This window comes from Theobroma cacao, chromosome 3 (assembly GCF_053813885.1).
Source record: "Theobroma cacao isolate CCN51 chromosome 3, ASM5381388v1, whole genome shotgun sequence".
NCBI classification, from domain to species: Eukaryota; Viridiplantae; Streptophyta; class Magnoliopsida; order Malvales; family Malvaceae; genus Theobroma; species Theobroma cacao.
The window spans coordinates 36,695,713-36,716,387 of record NC_142641.1 but is presented as its reverse complement, the minus strand read 5'-3'; the positions used below and the strand labels follow the sequence as shown (position 1 = coordinate 36,716,387).

The window sequence follows — 20,675 nt, the reverse complement described above, 5'->3', positions numbered from 1 at the left end:
TTAAAAGAAAGTATTTTTACTTTTATTTATTTTTTTCCGGACAAAGATTCCTCCATTTGTTGCTTCAGACCATACACAACTGCTAATAGACAATACACGTGGGACCCACTGACTTACTTCTCCTGCTCTCCCACTGACACTTTGCGCTTACACGTGACTTGCCGTTCAATTTCTCGCAATCTTTCCTTGAACGTTTCCCCCATTGTGTAAATGTTTTTTTTTTCAAACTTCTCGTGAGATATGTGCAATACTATTCCTCATTTTTTTAAAAAATTCGTTTTAGTTAATTAATTTTATAAAATTATTGTTGAGAAAAAGAAGAGGGAGATTTTACCTCTCTATTGTCGACCGTATGACAGGGGGTGTAGGGCCTTGATGATAGTTATTTTCCAACAATTAAAACGTGACCTATATGAGCTACGTGATCATCCATCAATTTTAACAAGGATTCACTTTTAAAAATGTATGGAAATTTTCATATAATGGATGAAAATTTTTATTATATTTTTATGTGCATGTGAGAAAATACAAAAATGGAAAAAATAGCTAATGGATTTTGAATCTTTGACTCTTTCACAAAAAATTATGACAATTGCTTTTAATTAATAACATTATATAAGAAATTTTAATAAATTTAATAAAGAAAATAAGATCAAAAATAAGATTTTCATTTAATTAATAAAAATTCAGGATTCAAAAGGCAACTATAAAATTGAATGTTAAAATAATTCCAAAAATTTACATTTCAACGAGTGCTTTGAGGAGTTCCTTCCCGTATCATGGCATAATCATTAATTTGGCCACGTGTTTTTTAAGGAGGGGATCTTGAGGGAAGTTGTTCAATGCCTTGAATTCAACAATTTGACAAAGATTTTTGAACTCAAGGAAAAGGAAGCTAAAATTTAAAAGGGTGTAGAAATGGAAGCTATTAAACCTACACTAATCACTCCTTTATTTGAGCTAAGCTCCAGAAAGGACAAAAAAAAAAGTAATTACTCGAGAAAAAAGGTAGGTAATTGAACTAATGAAATGAGACGATAATTCAACGAGATACAATACGATATTTTTTTTTTGTAGAGCGAGATATTGTAGGTTGCGGGTACCCTACCACCCCAGGTGCATGGTAGGGATAGGCTTAGAGGGAACAGTGGAAAAAATATTAAATAAAGAAAGCAACATTAGCTAACGTGCGCTGGAGGGTGCGCACAGCCCCTGCCCAGTCCCACCCCCCCACAAGTACCTTTTCCCTTATCTTTTTCTTTCTCGTTCTTTATCGCTCTCTCTCTCTCCTTACCCCTTCACATCCATCCAAACCTGCCCGTTAATAGCACGACAAAGCCACTTCCCCATAAAAACAGAACAACTTTCCCACTAACGCCAGGACAAACGACGTTACATGCCAACCCAATCAATCGTCGACACATTTTGACGGAAGCAAAGCAAACGTCGTTAAAACCGATCCCGGGAAGGGGAAGCCGCCTTTATTAATTAACAAAGAATTTTTCTAGTTTTTAAATATATAAGCTCCCTATCTGGTCCCCTTGACTCTTCCCCACCATAACAGTCCACCGGGTGTAGCCGGTTTGATAAATGAAGTCGGACGGGTTAATGCCGGTTGTTCAGTGGGTTAGAAATTGACCGGGGTTGAAATGATTGCCATTGCCTCCGCGGTTTTGACCACCCTTGGTTAAGTCCCTCGACCCCTCATCAGACACACACAGAGAGACAGGGACGAGAAAAAGAGAGAGAAAGAAAAAGAAAAAAAAACCAGAGAAAGAAGATAGAGAGAGAAAGATATTTTTTTTTTCAAAATAATTTCTTTAGGGTGTGTACGAGCTCTGATTTTTCATCTGCCGCAATTGATATAGGTGGAAGAGAAGATAGAGGCTGAGGTGTTTTCTGCAGAAGGAAGGGGAAGAGTGAAAGCGACTAGAGATAGAAAGTGGAGAGAAAGAGAGAGAGTAAATTGATTGATTGATGCGTAAATCAAGAAGATTGGTGGTGAATTGAGAGAAGAATAGGCTTCCTTTTTGAGGTGTTGGAAATTTATTTCGTTGATTTGATCAAAGTTTCAGAGAAAGAGAAAGAGAAACGAGAAAAGAGAAAGACTTGTGCTTCGAGGTGAAGAGAGCAGATAGGATTTTATAACAGTGGTGATGGTAGATTAAGTGGAATTCTAGTTTGGGTTTTTAGTTTGAGTGAACAATTTGCGAGTGTCAGATGAGAGATCTGAGCTAAAAGATTTGGAAGAAATGACTACTTCGGAGGTATCAATTAAGGGAAATTGTGTTAATGGAAGAGGAGAGAGTTTTTCCTCTGGTTATAGCGAGCCAAATGATGCAAGGAGCACCATGGAAGGGCAAAATGGTCATTCCACTCGTCCCGCTGCCGTCAGAGGTAGAATTCTTTTCTCCTTCCTTCACTCTCTCTCTTTTCTAGATTTCTTTTCTCCATCTCTGTCGATCCAGGTTCTCAATTTTGGTTTTTGGTTTGCCGCTATATGTTTACTTTGGTTTTGTTGTGTGTGTGGAAATAGACCCTGAAACGGCGCTGTATACGGAGCTATGGCATGCATGTGCTGGACCTCTTGTGACTGTCCCTCGCGAAGGGGAGCGCGTGTTCTACTTTGCTCAAGGTCACATAGAACAGGTTTCCCTTCCGACTTCTTTCTTCCAGTTTTCTTCTTCTCTCTTTTTCCCATTTTATTTTATTTTGGCCTCTAGACGGAACCCGTGCCACTTAACAGTCGTGTTAAATTTAAATGTTCTTTAGTGGACAATGAATGTGATTTGAAGTGAGTTATAGTTTCCCTTCGTTTTTTCTGTTTATTTTTGTTTTTCTGTTTCCATTTCCGGGTTTGTTTTTAATTTGCTCGTTAACCACAAGTTCTGGTGAATCAGGTTGAGGCGTCTACTAATCAGGTAGCAGACCAGCAGATGCCAGTATATGATCTTCCATCAAAGATCCTTTGTCGCGTGATTAACGTTCAATTAAAGGTTCCTTGCTCCTCTGTTACTACGATTTGTATGGATTTTTCTCTTTCTTCTGGGTTTTGTTTTGCTAACGAGAGGTATAATCTTCTGCTGTTAATTATATAGGCTGAACCAGATACGGATGAGGTTTTTGCACAAGTGACTTTACTTCCTGAACCAAATGTAAGCTTTGTTCTCAATTTTGTATTTTGTTACTCTGCAGTTTGCCTTAGGAGTTGGTAAAGAGTTGAATTTCTATTGGTTTGTTGATTGCTTCTTTACCCTATCTAATGTTTCCAGCAAGATGAGAACACCGTGGACAAGGAGCCTCCCATTCCTCCACCACCACGGTTCCATGTACATTCCTTTTGCAAGACCCTGACTGCCTCAGATACAAGCACCCATGGTGGGTTTTCAGTGCTTAGGCGGCATGCGGATGAATGTCTTCCACCATTGGTTTGTGTTTATCTGCTACGGATGTGTAGTCCCTTTTTGGTTTTCCTTTGTGATAATCAGGCTGTGATTCATTTCGGTTTATTTTTTAACAGGACATGTCACGGCAACCTCCAACCCAGGAGTTGGTTGCTAAGGATTTGCATGCAAATGAGTGGCGATTTCGGCATATCTTCAGGGGTAAAGCTTTTACACCTAAATAATTAGACACGTGTAAATGCAAGTTTAGTTTTCGTGCTTATGCATGATGCACAATGAAATTCAAGGAGTTTGATCGTGAAATGTTCATACAAGTTCTGGTCAATGTATTCTTTTATTTTTTTAACTTGGTTCTCTTCTGATTAATCAGTTACAAGTTAAAGTTGTTTAGTTGACAATTTGATTCAAATGTTGATGGGAATACCAGGTCAACCAAGAAGGCACTTGCTTCAAAGTGGATGGAGTGTTTTTGTTAGCTCCAAGAGGCTTGTTGCAGGGGATGCATTTATATTTCTAAGGTTTGCCTGCTTTCGAACTTTTGCTGTGGAATTTGGTGTTTTAGCTTGGAATATTTTGTTTGAGCTTGATAATTAATACATGGAAATGAAATGTAATTTCTAGAGGTGAGAATGGAGACCTACGTGTTGGTGTACGACGTGCAATGAGGCAGCAGAGCAATGTTCCTTCATCAGTAATATCAAGCCATAGCATGCATCTAGGTGTGCTTGCGACAGCATGGCATGCCTACACAACAAGAACCATATTCACTGTGTATTACAAACCTAGGTACATAGATCAGGCTACCTATTTGATGTGCTATTACATATTTACTGGCATGATACTTGACAGCTCCCAAATAGATCAGTGGGTGATGAATTTGCAACTCTAACAATGCTGTTTAGAGGAATTTGTTCCTGTTTCTTGTACTTACACTAATCAATTTTCTGTTATAGGACAAGCCCAGCTGAGTTTATTGTTCCATTTGATCAATATGTTGAGTCGGTAAAGAACAATTACTCTATAGGGATGAGGTTCAAAATGAGATTTGAAGGTGAAGAAGCTCCTGAGCAGAGGTATGGCTTGTGTCTTCCTGTCTCTTTGATGACACTATATCCTTCTATGGCTTCATCAAAAAAATTGTTTTTGAAGTCTCTAGTATGTTACTGCATAAAGCCAACAGTTTTCAACTTGATATGGAGACAAACTGATATAATGTTTTCCATTTTATTATTGCAGGTTTACTGGAACAATAGTTGGAATTGAAGATTGTGATCCAAAAAGGTGGCAGGATTCTAAATGGAGATGCCTCAAGGTAGATTTTAACTTGACCATTTTACAGTTTCTTAGATTAATAAAACAAATGGTAGAATGTCTCAAAGGTTTGGGGATTTTGAAACAATGTTCTAATAACTGTTATAGGTGCGATGGGATGAGACTTCTACCATACCTCGTCCAGAGAGAGTTTCTCCTTGGAAAATTGAACCTGCTTTGGCTCCTCCTGCCCTAAATCCCCTTCCAATGCCCAGGCCAAAAAGGCCACGATCAAATGCAGTGCCTTCATCCCCTGATTCCTCTGTGCTTACTAGGGAAGGTAGGTCCTGTCTCATATAATGGATTTGTAATATAATTTCATGTAACAGCTCGATGGGAGAGATCAATGGAATTTCATTCATTTCCCAGGTTCATCCAAAGTTACTGTAGACCCTTCACCAGGTAGTGGGTTTTCAAGGGTCTTGCAAGGTCAAGAATTCTCGACCTTGAGAGGCAACTTTGCTGAGAGTAATGAGTCTGACACTGCTGAAAAGTCAGTTATTTGGCCACCTTCAGTGGATGATGAGAAGATTGATGTGGTTTCTGCTTCAAGGAGATTTGGGTCAGAGAACTGGATGTCTTCCGGGAGGCATGAACCAACATACACTGACCTTCTCTCAGGTTTTGGGTTAAATGCTGATTCGTCCCATGGGTATTGTCCACCCTTGGCTGATCAAACTTTAGCAGCTGGGAATCCAATTAGAAAACAACTACTCGATAAGGAAGGGAAGCTTGGCTCTTGGTCCCTCATGCCCTCGGGGCTCTCGCTCAAGTTGGTTGACAATAATGCAAAGCCTACTTTGCAAGGTTCTGACATGCCTTACCAAGCACGAGGAAATGGTAGATTTAGTGGTTTTGGTGAGTATCCTATACTTCAAGGTCATAGGATTGAGCCCTCACATGGAAACTGGTTGATGCCTCCCCCAACCTCATCTCATTTTGAGAGTCCAGCTCATTCAAGAGATTTAATCTCGAAAACATCATCAGTACAAGAGCATGAGGCTGGAAAATCTAGAGAAGGAAACTGCAAGCTCTTTGGTATTCCTCTCATTAGTAACTCTGTTTCATCGGAGTCAGCAGTCTCCCATATAAATGTGTTGAATAAGCCGGTGAATCATATGCAACCTTCCTCACACCAAGTTCGTGCATTTGAATCTGATCAAAAGTTTGAAAAGTCAAAGGTCTCTCAATTGCCGGAGGATCTGTCTGCTTTTAATGAGCAGGACAAAACATTTCAGCTGGGTCAGCCCCATACAAGAGAGATTCAAAGCAAACCTCCTAGTGTTTCAACTAGGAGCTGTACTAAGGTTCTGTCACTCTCGTCTTGATAATATAACTTGCTGTTATGAAATCTGTAAGGAGCTTGCTCATTTTTTTTTTATTTTCAGGTTCACAAGCAGGGCATTGCTCTTGGTAGGTCTGTGGACCTTACTAAGTTCAACAACTATGAAGCACTGATTGCTGAATTGGATCAATTATTTGATTTTGGAGGTGAATTAATGGCTCCTAGAAGGGGTTGGCTTGTTGTTTATACTGATGATGAGGGTGATATGATGCTTGTTGGAGATGATCCCTGGCAGTAAGGATTCTTGTCTTCATTTTAATACATTTCACTTGTTTCATATGTTTGATGGCTTACATCATTATTAAATTCTTCCTTGTAAATTAGGGAATTTTGTGCCATGGTTCGCAAGATTGGTATCTACACTAGGGAGGAGGTCCAGAAGATGAAGCCAGGGTCCTTGAGTTCTAAGGGTGAGGATAATCCAGTTTCTGCTGAAGAGCTAGATGCAAAAGAAGTGAAATGTCCAGGATTTAGTGCAGAGAATTGTTAGGCTTGGCTGTGATGGTTCTGAGAAATATTCTAGGTGCGTAAACCCTCCTGGCAATTTCTAAATGTATTGGATCTTGTTTTGTATAGAATGTGGAAAAATGATCAATTTGAGTTGACCATGTTGTATTTGCCTTAGATGCTGCCTCCCTCATTTTTGCTTTTGTGTACCTTGTTCCAGCATCCCAAAGGTTATTACATAGTAAGTAACATGTGCCATTCTTGTTTCAGCTTTTTGGTGGAGCATCAGGAGTGCTATAGTGACATTCCAGTTGGTTAGAACTTGAATTAATTGAGTTGAAATTGACTTGTGAGTCTATATTGGCAGCAAGTTTGTCTCAGAACAGACATAGATGGCACAAATGGTATATCCAGTTTTGGAAATGTTGTGGAGGTAGTAGTGTATGGTGTCTTTTATATACATAAATATGTATACCCGAATTTGAATTCCAAGCGTGGTTACACCAGCCTTGCCTTTGCAACCATCCTCAATACCCCCTTGTACAGAGATGGTTTACCACCCTCCCCCCCCCCCCTCTTCCTCTTTTTCAGCCTGTGAATGTAAGTAAGTTAGTACACAATCTAATGTCTTTTCAAGTAAGCATATCATTTTGTTGGTTTTTATTGTATTTTTTAGTCAGTAGTACACATTGTTATTGGGTGCATTTCTGCAAGGATATTGTCTTTGCCATATAGCTTGACGTAGCCAAAATATTTATGCAGAGCACATTATTTATAGCGGTGTGTTTTTTCAGCAAGTAATAGAAAGTTAAATCAGTTTTCTTATTTGTTAAAACACTCCTCTGTGATTGCGATTGTTGACTCTGTTGCAATGTGTTGCTCGATGCCCTTGATCCTTCTCTATGTTGTGAAAATTTTGTAGTCTTGTCTGGATATTCTCTGTAATAATTCTTGGAAGCAGGGTTTTGAGTGGCCATTTGTCTGGTCTTGCCTCGAACCAAAGGAGATGCTGTTGGGTGTGGGTCGTCGGTTTCTATAGTTGGGAATGATATAGATTGGTGTATTTTTGGTGAGAACCAATATCTGATAGAAAAGGAACGTTGGGACTGTAAATTGTAATCGCATCCAAAACAGTGCATCAGTTACGAGGAAGGGTGACTATTTCATGACTGCATGGGTAGAACTACTCTAAACATCAGTGTTTGCCAGGAACTTGACCAGATTGATTTCTTAACGCCACTGTCGCTAGATCCATTGTATCCAGCTGCTTGGTAAGTGCGTGAATGGTAAGGCAATTGATTTTTGACTATAAACAGTGGAATTCCTGTCCAATGCTGGCCGCCCGAGTAGTGGGATTGGGTTGGAATAATCAGCATTTTGATGATATGATATTATTTTCTTTGCTCGACTTCTTCCTTTCTGCTTGGAAAATGTAAAAATATATATATTCAGTGTGACTAACATTTCTTCCGCGAGACCAAAGGTTGTAAAAGTGCAGGAGCCCCTGGTGGGAGCAAACTACATCAGGGCCCCATTCATTCACTCGAGATCATAATAAGCCTTTTACTTCAACTGGGACATAATAATTTGGAGAGCTTATCCACGTTGAATGTGCACCACATGTTTTTTGGTGTGGCAAAAAGGTTTACATACGATTCCATGTTTACTCAAAGTTAGTCTTTTGACCAAAGCAGCAGAAGTCGTGTAACTCACAAGTTGGCTTGTTGAGGGCAAGTACCATAACCCCCTTGCTCACACAAAGTCACGATTAATACCAACCGGCCAAATCTTAAAGACTTTCAGGAGTGAAGACAACGTGGTACAAAAATGATACTGATGCCTATGTTTCTAGCTTTCATATCACATAACAGAAAAAGAACAAATTAAAATAAATAAAAGGCCCCAACTTTCCAAAAGTCTTTTAAAGTTCACAGTACCATCTTTAATCATCTCACATGTATTGTTTGACAAAAAATCTGTCTAAATTATCAGGTGAAGTCAAAAGTAAGATACGTTTTAAATTAATTGAAAGAATGCAGCAAGGTGCTTACCTATCCAGGATCAACAAATATGTGCTTTTAAGTTAAGCTAGAAAAGGTTTAGAGAGAATCTGGGCAAATTTTAATAGCAGAAATTATTAAGAAGCTCAACAAAAAAAAAAAAAAAAAAAAAACTCAAAGATTACAGATTCTCAAATTCTTCCAAAAGCTTTTAGTTCATCGGGAGTTTCCCACTGGTTCAAACTAATTTAAAGCTCTCAAGGTTGGACTTGTACACACTTGAAACAAAATGCACTTTGCTCACTTTCTCTTTGGAGATAACAAGTCTGTTTGTAGTTCAGATACAGTTGCTGAAGAAAAACTATATCACGTTATGGAAGCCGGCTGAATCCAGAAGTACAGCTTTGATCTGCTCAGGATGGATGTCCTGCCCTTCCTTGCATTGCTGAAAATAGGAACACACATCAATGATAAATGAATCATCAAACACTGGAAAAGGATAACCTCCTCTCTATTACTTGCATTTCAAACCACAATGGAGAAAGTGATGCATCGATCTTCAGATGCTTTTGTCAATAAAAAAGTATAAGGGCATAACAGCTCATGCACATCAAAATCAGGTGGAAAAGCAGATGAAAAGATTGAACTAAGTGGATAGTAAAATCATTCAATTTTATAAAAGATTATAATAGTGGGGCAAAAAGAGAAGCAGGAAAACGTTGTATTAACTCCCCCAGTTTTTTTTTTTTACCGAGGATTCACAGCTTGGAGCAATACATGGGTTCAGGCATTTCATTTGTTTGCTTTTAAGAGGAGCAGGTGAGTTTTACGAGACTCACCATCGCTTTAAACATCTTATGGTGAAAATTTTAAAAGCAAGTGAGAACACTTTACGATGGTAAGAAATTGTACCTCAGCTCGAAAGATATCCATGGCAAAACCATTGAAACAGCTAATGACTGCTTGCTGGATGTCTAGCCCAAGGTTGTCCAAAGCCCTCATTGTGGACAGCAGAAGGCCTGGTCTGCGGCCACAAAACATGTGGATGTTTACAGCTTTTCCTTCTCTCAGTCTTACTTCAACCTGTATATACAGCAAATTAAAACCAAATGATTCAAAAGTTCTGCAACCACGACAGCTAAATCAGTTCGCATCACAATTTGTATAAAACATACAACATGACTCAATCTGTAATGCCGCCCACATGCAACCCACATAAAGGAGAGTGCAGAGAGAAAAACCCATGACCCCACAATACCCATTATGCACTTGTGGACTGATTTTACCGGATATGCCTGCCAAAATATGTTCATTATTTGGCAACTAGTACTGGCAATTCGTGTTTATGCCTTTTAATCATGTTTATGATACAATTAATTAAACGTGTCAAGATCATAAACACGCGACATAATACGATATAAGTGACTATAACTAACACGCTTATTAAACGGGTTAAAATAAATTTTATATGATATGATATGATTTATAAACCGTTTAAATAATTAACACGAAAACACGATTAATATAATTAAATTAAAATACGTACAATTATAAATAGAATATAATTTCATTATTCAGTTCTAAACTAATAATCGTATGCAACAAGTATAATAAAATCCACCATTATTATTAATCATAACAAAAAAAGTATTTATATGGAGTTTAAACGAGTCATAAACAAATCATTTAAACGTGTTTACATGATTGGTTAAACAAGTAATAAACAGGCATGGGTTATACAGATACAATGGTACAATTAACTAAACATGTCTTAATCGATTTAGGTGGGTTTTATACATTTAAGACAGAAAACACGATTATCCTTAACTCAAACTCACTTAACTTGATGTTGTGTTGTCGTGTCCTATTCAAAGTTACTAGGTCTAGTGGCAACCCACGTGGACGAACATTTACACTAATGCATGACTAATTAAATACTGATCTTGCTAAGACTCAAGAAAGTGAGAAACTAAATATGGTAGCAGAAACTAATTTAAGTATGCCAGAAATAAAAGTGAGTTTATGATATATGATAAGAGAAAAATGAAAGTAGCTTATCAGCATAAGGAGACGAATTTACCCTTGCTGGCTGCCCATTTGGACTGGGTAATGAACTGGGGCAAAGTTCATCCTTGATACGACTGGGTAAGGTAACTGGCGTGGGCGTCAAAGGATGGAAGCTTGTTGTAGGTGTGAGTGAAGAGCTAGGAGGGTTGGACTCCAATTCATTGTGGAGGTCATTGATCCTTTGCAGAAGTTCCTTCAGGTACTCAATTGCATCCCCAAGAATAGAAGCTCTATCCATCTATTAGTAGAAGGGTAAATGTAAATCATACCATTTCTAAGAAGCAAAACTGAAAGAATATGAAGCCTTCCTTAGCTAGTGAAAGTAACATGTTCTTTGTTCAAGTTGGATGGGATCAAAATTAAATTGTGAAGTTAATGAACGAAAGCACAAACATCTACAGAAGAGTCAAGCACTTCCATCTGAAAAAGGTTCTCATATTAGTTTTGATGTTTGAGAACTTTGTGTACCAGTACAACGCAAAGGTACCTAGCCATTCTGACCCTAAGAAAAGTCTCATCACTCAATCTGAAGCACAGTATTGGTGAGTCCACACCAAAATTTTCTTTGACAAGAAGCCTCAATTATCATAGACTCATTTGAAATTGTTTCAGTAGTGTTTTTTTTTTTTTGTACTTTATAAGAATTAATGAACTGCAGATACTTATTTACCCATTATCTCTGTCTATAGCCATATATTTTCAACCTTAGAACTGAATTTAAACTACAAATCACCCTGAAAAATTCGAGTGTATAAAAATGACAAAAGCAAGGAAAGTACAAGATAAATAGGCTGGAAGAAGAGACAGAAGCAGTGTAAAGGACAAGGGTGAACGCCCGGTAAAAACAGGAGGCAGCCATCAAAGGATAGAGAAGAGAACCAAATGCAGCCATAGAAAATGAAGTATGTTGCTGCTCCAATACAAAAGACATGATAAAAAAATATATATTATATATTGCAATTATCGAGCATTACTTTACTTATGGATGACTTAAAAGAAATAACTTGCTGGAATGTGGTCCAAAGGGAAATTAAAAACACTCTACCAGACTCCATGTGAGAGAAATTAATGCAACTTTCTCAGAACATTTTGGGGGAACATGTAAAAACAAAAGATGCCACTCATTCACACATAATACAAAAACACCAACCATGAAAACAAAGATAAAAAGTCAGAATATTTGATATTTCTGAGGATCTAAAATAACTCAATAATTCATACTTGAATTCACGAGATAAAAACGAAAAGAGAAGGGGAAAAAAAAAGAAAAAGAGAAACGTGAAGGAAATTCTTACTTTGCTAATCTTCGGAACAACAGACCGCAACATGTAAAGCCTATCATTGAGTTTCTTTCGACGGCGCCTCTCAGCCATCAAATTCTTAGCAGGAAGCCCCTTCTTTTTACCCTTTTGATCTCCTCCAGTGACAGTACTGTTTGCATTCGAAGTATTCCCACCATTTTTAAGAGTTTCCTCCACCTTGTTATTCTCAGTAAACTCATCTGAATCATAATTTAAAGCAGACCCATCAATACTCACATCTTCTAGATCATCTCTATTGATAATTTTCCTCTTCTCATTCTCTTCATCCATTTCTTTTTTCCCTTTATCTCCCTCAATTCCATTCAAAGCATTAACCTTTCCTCCACCGAACAACCCGAAATTCCCTCCACTATCAGCTAAATTCTTCCTCAAAGCTGCTCTTTTTTGGAAAAGAGTTGGTTGTGCTCCGACTGAAGGAAAACTTTCCAGTGGCCTTAACACCTTCGACCTATTTAAAAACAGAGCATTACCAGGATTCTCATCAAATCCTTGAAAACCCGCCAACCCCGCACCATTTTCCGGTAGCTGAACCATCCTAGAACTCGAAAACTGAGTCTCAGGACACAAATTAGCAGTGTCTATCTGATTACCATGGCTTAAATCAGCGAAACTACCCAAAACCCCAGCATTTCCCCTGTTCAACAGAGTAGTAGCATTTGTTGCTTGGTTGTCAAGGAACCCAATTTCACTCAAATCAAACCCATGCTCTAAAGGGTTATTAGAAACAACGTTAAGGAGTGAAGATAAGGTTGGTTTTGGTTGCAAAAAGTAGTGTACCTGAGAGGGGTCAAGATTGTTGAAAACAGAGGAAGACGGTGAACAGGAAGAGGAAGAATCCACTGGATGATGCTGCTGCTGATGATGATGATGATGCAGCAAAATATTATCTTGATGGTCAGCAAGATTTGGTGAAAATGAAAGGTCTCTAATATCTTGATGGCTTGAAATACTGTTGTTTGCTACGTACCATTCTTCTTCTAGCATGGACTTGAATGTAGACAACGAACCCATCTCTTCTTTGTTCTCCATTATAACACTATTGTTATTGTTGTTGTTGCTGTTGTTGGTCCTGTTCCATGAAGCAGATTCTTCATCTTCTTTATCTTCCATCCAAACGACACCGCCGTTCACCCTCGAAAGCATGGTTTTTGGACAACTCTTGGTTCTGCAGGACTTTTTTTTTATATATATTTTGTATCGGGAAAGTGAGAGAAGCAAAAACTAAGTTTGTTTTTGTTGAGCGGTTATGGACTTGAAATAGTGAGGAAAAAAAGGCAGCTTTGAAAGAGAGAGAAAGTGAAGAAGACGTTGCAGAAGGAAAAGGGCAAAAGCTTTTTGATTGAATCAACGAAGAGAAAACCAAAAATATAAGATGTCGATTTTAGAGAGCAAAGCATAGACTGTGACACGCTACTCCTTTGAACGTTACACTAATCACTACTGCCCGGTTGGCTCTATCTGATTTTTTCTTCTCTTAAAGATATAACATGGAAATTTAAGCTGATGCATTCCCCCACTTGTAAAATTAAACCCAATTTTTGGTAACACAGTCTGAATATGTTGCCACATGTGCTTTGTTCTAAAATAATAATAATTATAATTATTATCATTATTAATACGAGTAACCTTTATGAGTAAGTTGGTATTTTTCATCATTTACAAGATGACAAATTTCACTTGAATTCATATTCTCAACGGAATAATGAATATTTAATAACCATTTTACCGTATGACTAATAAAATATTACGTCAAGGAACATGAATTTTGATTTGATTGTTTATATATATTATGAATATGAAATGCACACGGTGTATAAAAATTAATATATTTGTGTAGTTCAAAAAATAACAAATTTATACATTTATATAAGTATTTAAATTTTTCATCAGTAAATAGAGTTTCAACAAACTTACGAATATAAAAATAACCATGAAATCATGTTTACTTATATCTTATCACACAATTTACATTAAAATTTAAACTTTAAATCATTTCTTTTATATTCAAATTCTTTTGTGTTAAATTTTTTAAAATTAATATATATGTATGTGTGTTTAACGTAAATAGTTTACGTTACGAACTAAGGAGGACCCAATTTAGAAAAGAAATCAAAAGTCTAAGCTGTATTAACAAGAAAAGCACCTTCCTTCTTTGGCTTTGGCTTTGGCGATGATGACATTAGGCCTTAACAGCCGTTTGGCAATTTGTGAAACCTTTTTCTTTTCTTTTCCGATTTTCGAGTACATATAAACTTGCATAAATAAAGCAAATTACTTTTACCTTAATTCATATTCGAATTCATTAATTTTCAAAATAAATACTTTTATTAAAAATCTTAATTATTATTAACATATGTTGAAAAACAACGAAAGCATATTGATATTTCTTTTTAGTTGACTTTCAGAAAACAAATACACATATGTTAAAGCTCATTGGTACTACTTTGTAATTGACTCAGTGTGTGCATTTTAGCTGCAAAAGCATCACAGGATACCAAATAAGATGTTGATATTTCATCCTCCCTACCTTTTTTTTTTATCTCATGTAAAATGCCAAACCCTAGTACCAACAATGAGTTAAAATAAAATATAACCAAATGGGTTGGTGTATTTAAGTCGTGGTCCCAAGTGTTCCATGTCTTGGTTTGCTGTTTCTCTGCGATTTGGCCAAAATGAACCCTTGTTCGATGTATTGTGACAACATAAAAGGTAAAAATGTAATTACCATTTTACTTATTACTTCAATTTTATCATTTATTTTTGAATGGGATATAATTTTAATATCTTGGTTTTTTTTAATTTGGTTCAAAAATTATAAAAACTAACAATACAAAAATATTTTGTTAGGAAATAAAAGAACAACATTTTACAAAATTTTTAACTTTTAATTAACTTAAACATGTAACAGTAAAATTGTACTTGTTCAAAAGTAAATAGTAAATTTGGATTTTATCCAAAAATAAAAATATCATCACATGTTAAAAAAGAGAGTAGAAATAACTGCACAAAATTTCTATATTAAGAGGTGAAAGAAACATTGAACCGACATTATTATTATGGATTTAACTTTTTAAAGGGTTTTGTTTGGTAAGTGTTGGAATGTCTGGCCAGAAAATTTATTCATGCTAGCTATAGTAGCCCTGCTAACGAAACGCTCTTTAATTCTGGAATTCTTGCCATTGGAGAAAGCCAGGTGAGACTGGGTTTTCACCTTTTGTTTTGCTTCTAAAATAGAAGAAATTAGTTTAAATACTTTGTCTATCATAGAGGGTAGACTCTGGAACAAGGCAACAATTACGTATTATGTTAATTTCTCCTTTTTTAAAAAAGAAAGAGAATGGAAAACGGAAAACATGCTTTCTACGGCCATTATAACGCTCTTGCATTTATCATTTGAGAAATAATTATGTACTTGTTTGGTTATAAATTGAATAATGTAACAGTAATTCAAGTTTGGCATAACCGTTGTCATTTTTTTTACGGGACAATTTTAAAATTTAAATTCTATTTCATTCAAAAAAAAATGATGCAAAATAACATATAGTTGCGGTTAAAATACTCTCACATTTTTAAATTTTAATCAAAATTTTAAACGGCTTTAAAATTGAAGGAAACTACAGAAGAACCAAGTCAGACATTGACATAAGTCATACATTGATGAATAGTTGTTAATGAAGACAAAAACTTGGGTGGAAGTACTTGGGTGGTGTGCGTAGACCTTGTCAAATTTCGAAAAACAAAAGCCAAGTGCATGGCCTAAATATTCCCTGGAAGTAGGAGATAAGGTAGAGCCTGGAGGCATTAGCAAGACTTGGATAAATAAGGGTAATGTCAAATGTCAAAGCTATATATTGGTAGAAATAATTTGCGTTCAAGTCAAGAAAAGGATTGAAGCTTGTAGCAGGAAGAGGAGTGAGGAGTAGTCGTAGTAACTATTTACAGAGAGGGATAAAGAAAGGAAGGGGTCCCAAGTATCTCGTGACACCCTTCATTTCAGTTCACCGCACCTGGCGTCCAATCAAAAGTTCCAAAGCTTAACCCCCCCTCTGCCCCTTCTCATCACCCTCACTCCTTACTTCCCCCCTTTGCCCTTTTTCAGGATCTGGTTGCTCAACCGTTACTCCTTCCCTCTTTACACTTGTCCCCTCACCATCTAACTTTTTCTCTTTGTTTCTGTTACAGGAAAACTACTACATAAGAATCCTACTACTCTTTCATCATTCATCATTCATCAATCATCAATATAAGCTATTACTTGCAACTTTTATTCTAAATCATCCATGTAAATCATTGTATTCGAAAAACTGTTTTTTGAAAATTTATTTCTTAAAATAATAATTTAATTAAATCTTAAAAAATGTTTATGAAAATCCGTCAATAAAACTGTTAATTTACTTAAAGATTTTATGGATTTAAATTAAAGGTAGGAGATAAATTAGGGTTACTTTTATCGCATGGCTTGTAGATTTCTTGTAGAAGAATTGGGTCAATACTGAAAGCACGTAATTTAATCATCACAATAATTAAAAATTTATGTAAAAATGTAGTGGAGCAAAATGCAAGTGGTGGTGGTAGTGGCATGCTACTAGTGTATTTACTGTGGGAGGGATCTACTATGAGCCAGTTGGGCCCACTAAATCTATAAGAAAATTACCAGGCAAAGGAAAAATGGACCACATTTAAAGTGTAATAAAGGTTGGGTGTACGAGAGGCCCAAGTAGCAGGAAAGAGGGAGTGACAAAAATCTTAAATAAGTTGCCAGTCGGGGGATGGCTTTGGTTAGTGAGTTAAAGCCTGAAGGGGAGGAAAAGTGTCTTTAATATTTCTTGAGTAACCCCGTGAGCTTTGCGGGACATAGGAGAAGCAAATTGCCCTAGTATTTGGGTTAGTTTACCTGCAATTATTTCTAAGGGAAAAATAAATAAATAAATTGTTATTTTAAATACAACTCGCCGGGATGATGAGTTCTGAATTTAATGAAATCGCCCGACTGGTGCTCCCTGCTCTTTAGCTTGCTTGATGAGTTGATGTGACCTTGGGGCTGGTGGATTAAATTCCATGTTGGCCTTTGTACTGTACTGTACTATTTTCTAGATTTGACAATTTTTATTTTCATGTCTTATTCGTATTAGGTAAATATATAATATTAATAATTATATAGGTAAATACAAACACAATACGGTTAATTAATTCTATCAAAATTTTAAATACGCACACAAATATGTTTAATACACATACAACACGACTCGATTAATATTAATACGTTTATTAAACATATCAAGTTAAATTTTTTATAACACGACATGATTAATAAGATTAAAATTTATATTGTTAAAATAATTTTTTTTGAAGGAAAGATGAATTTCATTAATCATCACCATAACATGTATTACAATTGAAGGTGGAGCTAGCTAACATTCGTTGAGGAGGTCAAAGACGAAAAGGAATAAAGTCTGCCAAGGTTCTAAAACGACTATTGGGGCTTGCTCTAGTGCTAATCATCGATCATGACGTGTTTAAGATAGGTGATCTTATTCTTCGATCTTAAATAACAATCAATAGAACTAATACATTAGATTTAAATAACAATTAAAAAATTTATAATAAATAATAACTTTATATAACATGTATATCAAATGAATAAAATATATAAATAGTTAATTTCGCATAATAGCGATGAGTAATCCTTATCTAAACTCACAAGTTCATAAATATTTTTTAAATAATGAAGTGTATTTTAATGGTGAGTTACATAAGAGATAATAAAGTAAAAATAAAAAAATAAAAAAGAAAAAAGAGAAAAAGAAAGAGAAGGAGAAAGAGGCATAAATAAACTTAAGAATTAATGTAAAATTGATTAAGACTTGTGGAATCATTTTATTATTTATTATTTATATTAATTATTAAATAAAAAAACATTTTGAGGACCATTAAAATATATAATAAATAAATAAATTCAAAAAATTTGGAAGGATCACAACCCCATAAATATATTACTCTTCAAGGCTATTAAAAATATATATAATATCTAAAAATTTTCAAAATTTTAGGGGCAATAATAATATGGCCCTCCACCCCTGATTACAATATGAATTCACAAAATATAAACATATTAGAGCCCCTCATATTATAATCACAACACTACCCCTAGCATGAAGGAAAAGCTTCATTAAAAAACCTTGTTATGGCAAAACTCAGTGGGACAAAAACCATGAGGAAGAAAAAGAGTACGTGCGTAACGTGCTTTCCATTACATAGCAACAAACTCTTTCTTCCTAGCCTGACAGCAAACAGTTACAGCTAGTTCGCATCTTGCAAAATGACCTATTTAACTATGCTTAGCATATTATCAAGCACTCTCCATACAAATTATTCTTTCTTTAACAATTTTGCCTCATGAGTCAACTTTTAAGATAATTATACAAACTATTTAGTTAGAGTTAAAATATTAATAAGATTAGGATTAACCTTATACATATATGTGTAATTAGATTTCTCAATATGTCATTTAGATTTCTATTTAACTTATACAATTTATATTATACAATATTTTATCTTCAAATTAATATAAAATTTGTATAAGTAAAACATACTTCTATTATTCAAATTTATAATAAAAAGTATAAATATTATAATATTTACTAAATATAATAAAATTCAATATGAATAAATCTTAACCATCATAAAAATAATAATGTTTATATGAATTAATAAATGAGCCTTAACTGTGTAGTAAACGTATTTACATGACATATGAACATAATTAAATAAATAACTAATAAAAGAGTCATAGATTATACAATATATAACAGTATGATTAATTAATCATGTCTTAAATATATCTCAAATTAAATAAATTTAATATAATTTATTTATATTTTAATCATGCTATGTTGTCACATCTTATACAAAATTGTCACGTATATATTACGTCTCGTGGTTTCCTAGGGAGTTGAAAGTCTAAACCGGCCTAACGATATGGCCCAGTTCCTTATCACTGGCCTTTAATATATCCCAGAGTCGGCCCAAAGTTGAAGGATTAGACATTTGCTTCATATCCACCGCTCAACAAGTCAACGCGGAAAACTGGCAAATGTAGTAAGCCACGTCAATTACTCACATGATTAAACCCGTGAGAGCATTCAAGATCTCTTGCCTCAAAATCTGTGGCCTTCTTAATCTAGCTTTAATCATCATATGTGTATCCAATTCCAACTAAATAAGCTAACAAGGCAATGATAAAAGCACATGCCATTAAGTGAAACAATTATAGTAGTACAATAATCTTGTAAAGGCCTTCTTACACACTAATTAAACAAGTAATACCATAGTTAAAACTTGCATAGTTTAAATTGTTCAATTCATTTATCATTATATAGGCGTCAAGATTAGTAATGAGATATATCAATTAGATTTAAATTTTGATTAAGGTAATGAGAGACTTGAGGAGGTTTAAAGAGTGTATTTTGGTAATTTTTTTTTCTTTTATCAATACTTTTTTATTATTTTAAATTAATTTAATTATTATGTTTTCGAATAAAATACAATTATAATAATTTCTTGAATATGTCTTGTGTCATTGTTACTATTTTTTATGTGTTATTTAATTAAGGAAATAGGGATAAGATGAAATAAATTAAAAAATAATATCTCAATGAATATTTAGAATCGTTTAGAGATGGATTTTTCAGGAAAAATTGTAATAATAAAAGGGTTTTTCTTTTTATAAAGACTTTTTGATTTTCTATCAGATCTAGATTCACCGTCAATCGTACTCAAACAAAAAAATCTTCTAAGATAGACGAAAGAGAGGAAACGGGGAAGAATGGCAGTGAAGTTGACAACAAAGCCATCAAGGAGGTCGCCGCCTCAAAATGGTTGATATTTTTAGCGGCACAAAAACATCTTACTCTACAAACTTCTCTCAAACCCCGAAGCACCAAATTTTCAGTTTCATACAACTCCATCCACTTCATTTCCCTTTAACCCAATCAAAATGATTAGTAAACAAGAACAAGGAAAACGGGAAAAAAAAAAAAATCAAACCCCATGGTCTCGTGTACGACTATGCTACAGCGACGTATTGGTTTATTGATTTTTTTTTCTTTGTTTTTTTGAATCTCTAGCTCATGCCCTGAAGATTCACCAACCAATCCTAACACACCAAGAAAGGCTAAATCAGCCAAACTGGCAAAATATCTGGGGACAGGAAAGGGACTGAAATTTAAGCCTTGAACTAAGGAAAAAACTAAAAAGGTCGACGTGGCAGGATCTTAAACCCAAAATCCAAACAAGTCTTAATCGTTACGCCTGAGAAGTCGATGGAAGATGATGGAGGCGTAGATGATAACACAAAAAGGCAGAGGGGTCTGGGTAAAAAAATAGGTAGCGGAAAAGCGAAAATTACATTTAAGTGTAACAAAATTCATAATATTTAGAGAAGATGGTTTTTTTAGAAAATAATTTGGATTGAGTGTAAGAGCCTATTTTGTAAGTGTCATAGAAGGACAGTGAAGAAAGGGATAAAATGGCGCAAAGCCAAGAAAAATGTCAGGGTTTTTCTCATTGAATTAGCTCTCAATAGCGCTGAATATATACAGTGTTTAAGAGTGAAGTAAAGAAAAAGAAAATATATAATAATTACGTGTTAATTATCGTAACAGTGAAACGATGCATTTGTATCGAGGTTGAGCTTATTCACTTATAATCTGTCTAATACTCCCCCTTAAGAGGATACGTGAATGTTATGAACACTCATCGTACTCAAAAAATTATGAAA

The 20,675-nt window shown here is 35.2% G+C and overlaps 2 protein-coding genes across 3 annotated transcripts; one reads left to right on the top strand and one right to left on the bottom strand.

Annotated features, from left to right (window-relative positions):
* The first annotated feature begins 1,562 nt into the window (after nt 1-1,562).
* Nucleotides 1,563-7,342, top strand: ARF2 (auxin response factor 2). Its single transcript, XM_018117665.2, has 15 exons — nt 1,563-2,397; nt 2,537-2,649; nt 2,901-2,996; nt 3,099-3,155; nt 3,273-3,428; nt 3,521-3,605; nt 3,832-3,922; nt 4,026-4,190; nt 4,358-4,477; nt 4,641-4,716; nt 4,824-4,995; nt 5,085-6,022; nt 6,104-6,294; nt 6,385-6,583; nt 6,778-7,342. The coding sequence occupies exons 1-14, from the start codon at nt 2,253-2,255 to the stop codon at nt 6,548-6,550; spliced, it is 2,571 nt and encodes an 856-aa protein (XP_017973154.2). The 5' UTR covers nt 1,563-2,252; the 3' UTR covers nt 6,551-6,583; nt 6,778-7,342.
* Nucleotides 7,343-8,688: 1,346 nt separating this feature from the next.
* LOC18605190 (transcription factor ICE1-like) lies at nt 8,689-13,345 on the bottom strand. Of its 2 annotated transcripts, XM_088804453.1 has the most exons (6): nt 12,864-13,343; nt 12,674-12,751; nt 11,870-12,530; nt 10,588-10,812; nt 9,420-9,590; nt 8,689-8,952 (listed from the first exon to the last, which is right to left on the bottom strand). In XM_088804453.1, exons 1-6 carry the CDS (start codon nt 13,037-13,039, stop codon nt 8,869-8,871), a joined length of 1,395 nt encoding a protein of 464 aa, XP_088660579.1. In that variant the 5' UTR covers nt 13,040-13,343; the 3' UTR covers nt 8,689-8,868. The 2 variants fall into 2 exon arrangements, with proteins under 2 accessions (XP_088660579.1, XP_007038116.3); XM_007038054.3 differs by having other exon boundaries at nt 11,870-13,345.
* Nucleotides 13,346-20,675: the final 7,330 nt, after the last annotated feature.

What these genes read in the sequence shown, in the direction of transcription:
- ARF2 (XM_018117665.2), top strand. Translation starts at nt 2,253, where the DNA reads ATGACTACTTCGGAGGTATCAATTAAGGGAAATTGTGTTAATGGAAGA. An exon ending in CTCAAGGTCACATAGAACAG is followed by an intron (nt 2,650 to 2,900) that starts GTTTCCCTTCCG and finishes CTGGTGAATCAG; the next exon opens with GTTGAGGCGTCTACTAATCA. An exon ending in ACTGTGTATTACAAACCTAG is followed by an intron (nt 4,191 to 4,357) that starts GTACATAGATCA and finishes TTTCTGTTATAG; the next exon opens with GACAAGCCCAGCTGAGTTTA.
- LOC18605190 (XM_007038054.3), bottom strand. Translation starts at nt 13,039, where the DNA reads ATGCTTTCGAGGGTGAACGGCGGTGTCGTTTGGATGGAAGATAAAGAA. An exon ending in CAAATGGGCAGCCAGCAAGG is followed by an intron (nt 9,591 to 10,587) that starts GTAAATTCGTCT and finishes CTGTATATACAG; the next exon opens with GTTGAAGTAAGACTGAGAGA. An exon ending in TGGATATCTTTCGAGCTGAG is followed by an intron (nt 8,953 to 9,419) that starts GTACAATTTCTT and finishes TCCTATTTTCAG; the next exon opens with CAATGCAAGGAAGGGCAGGA.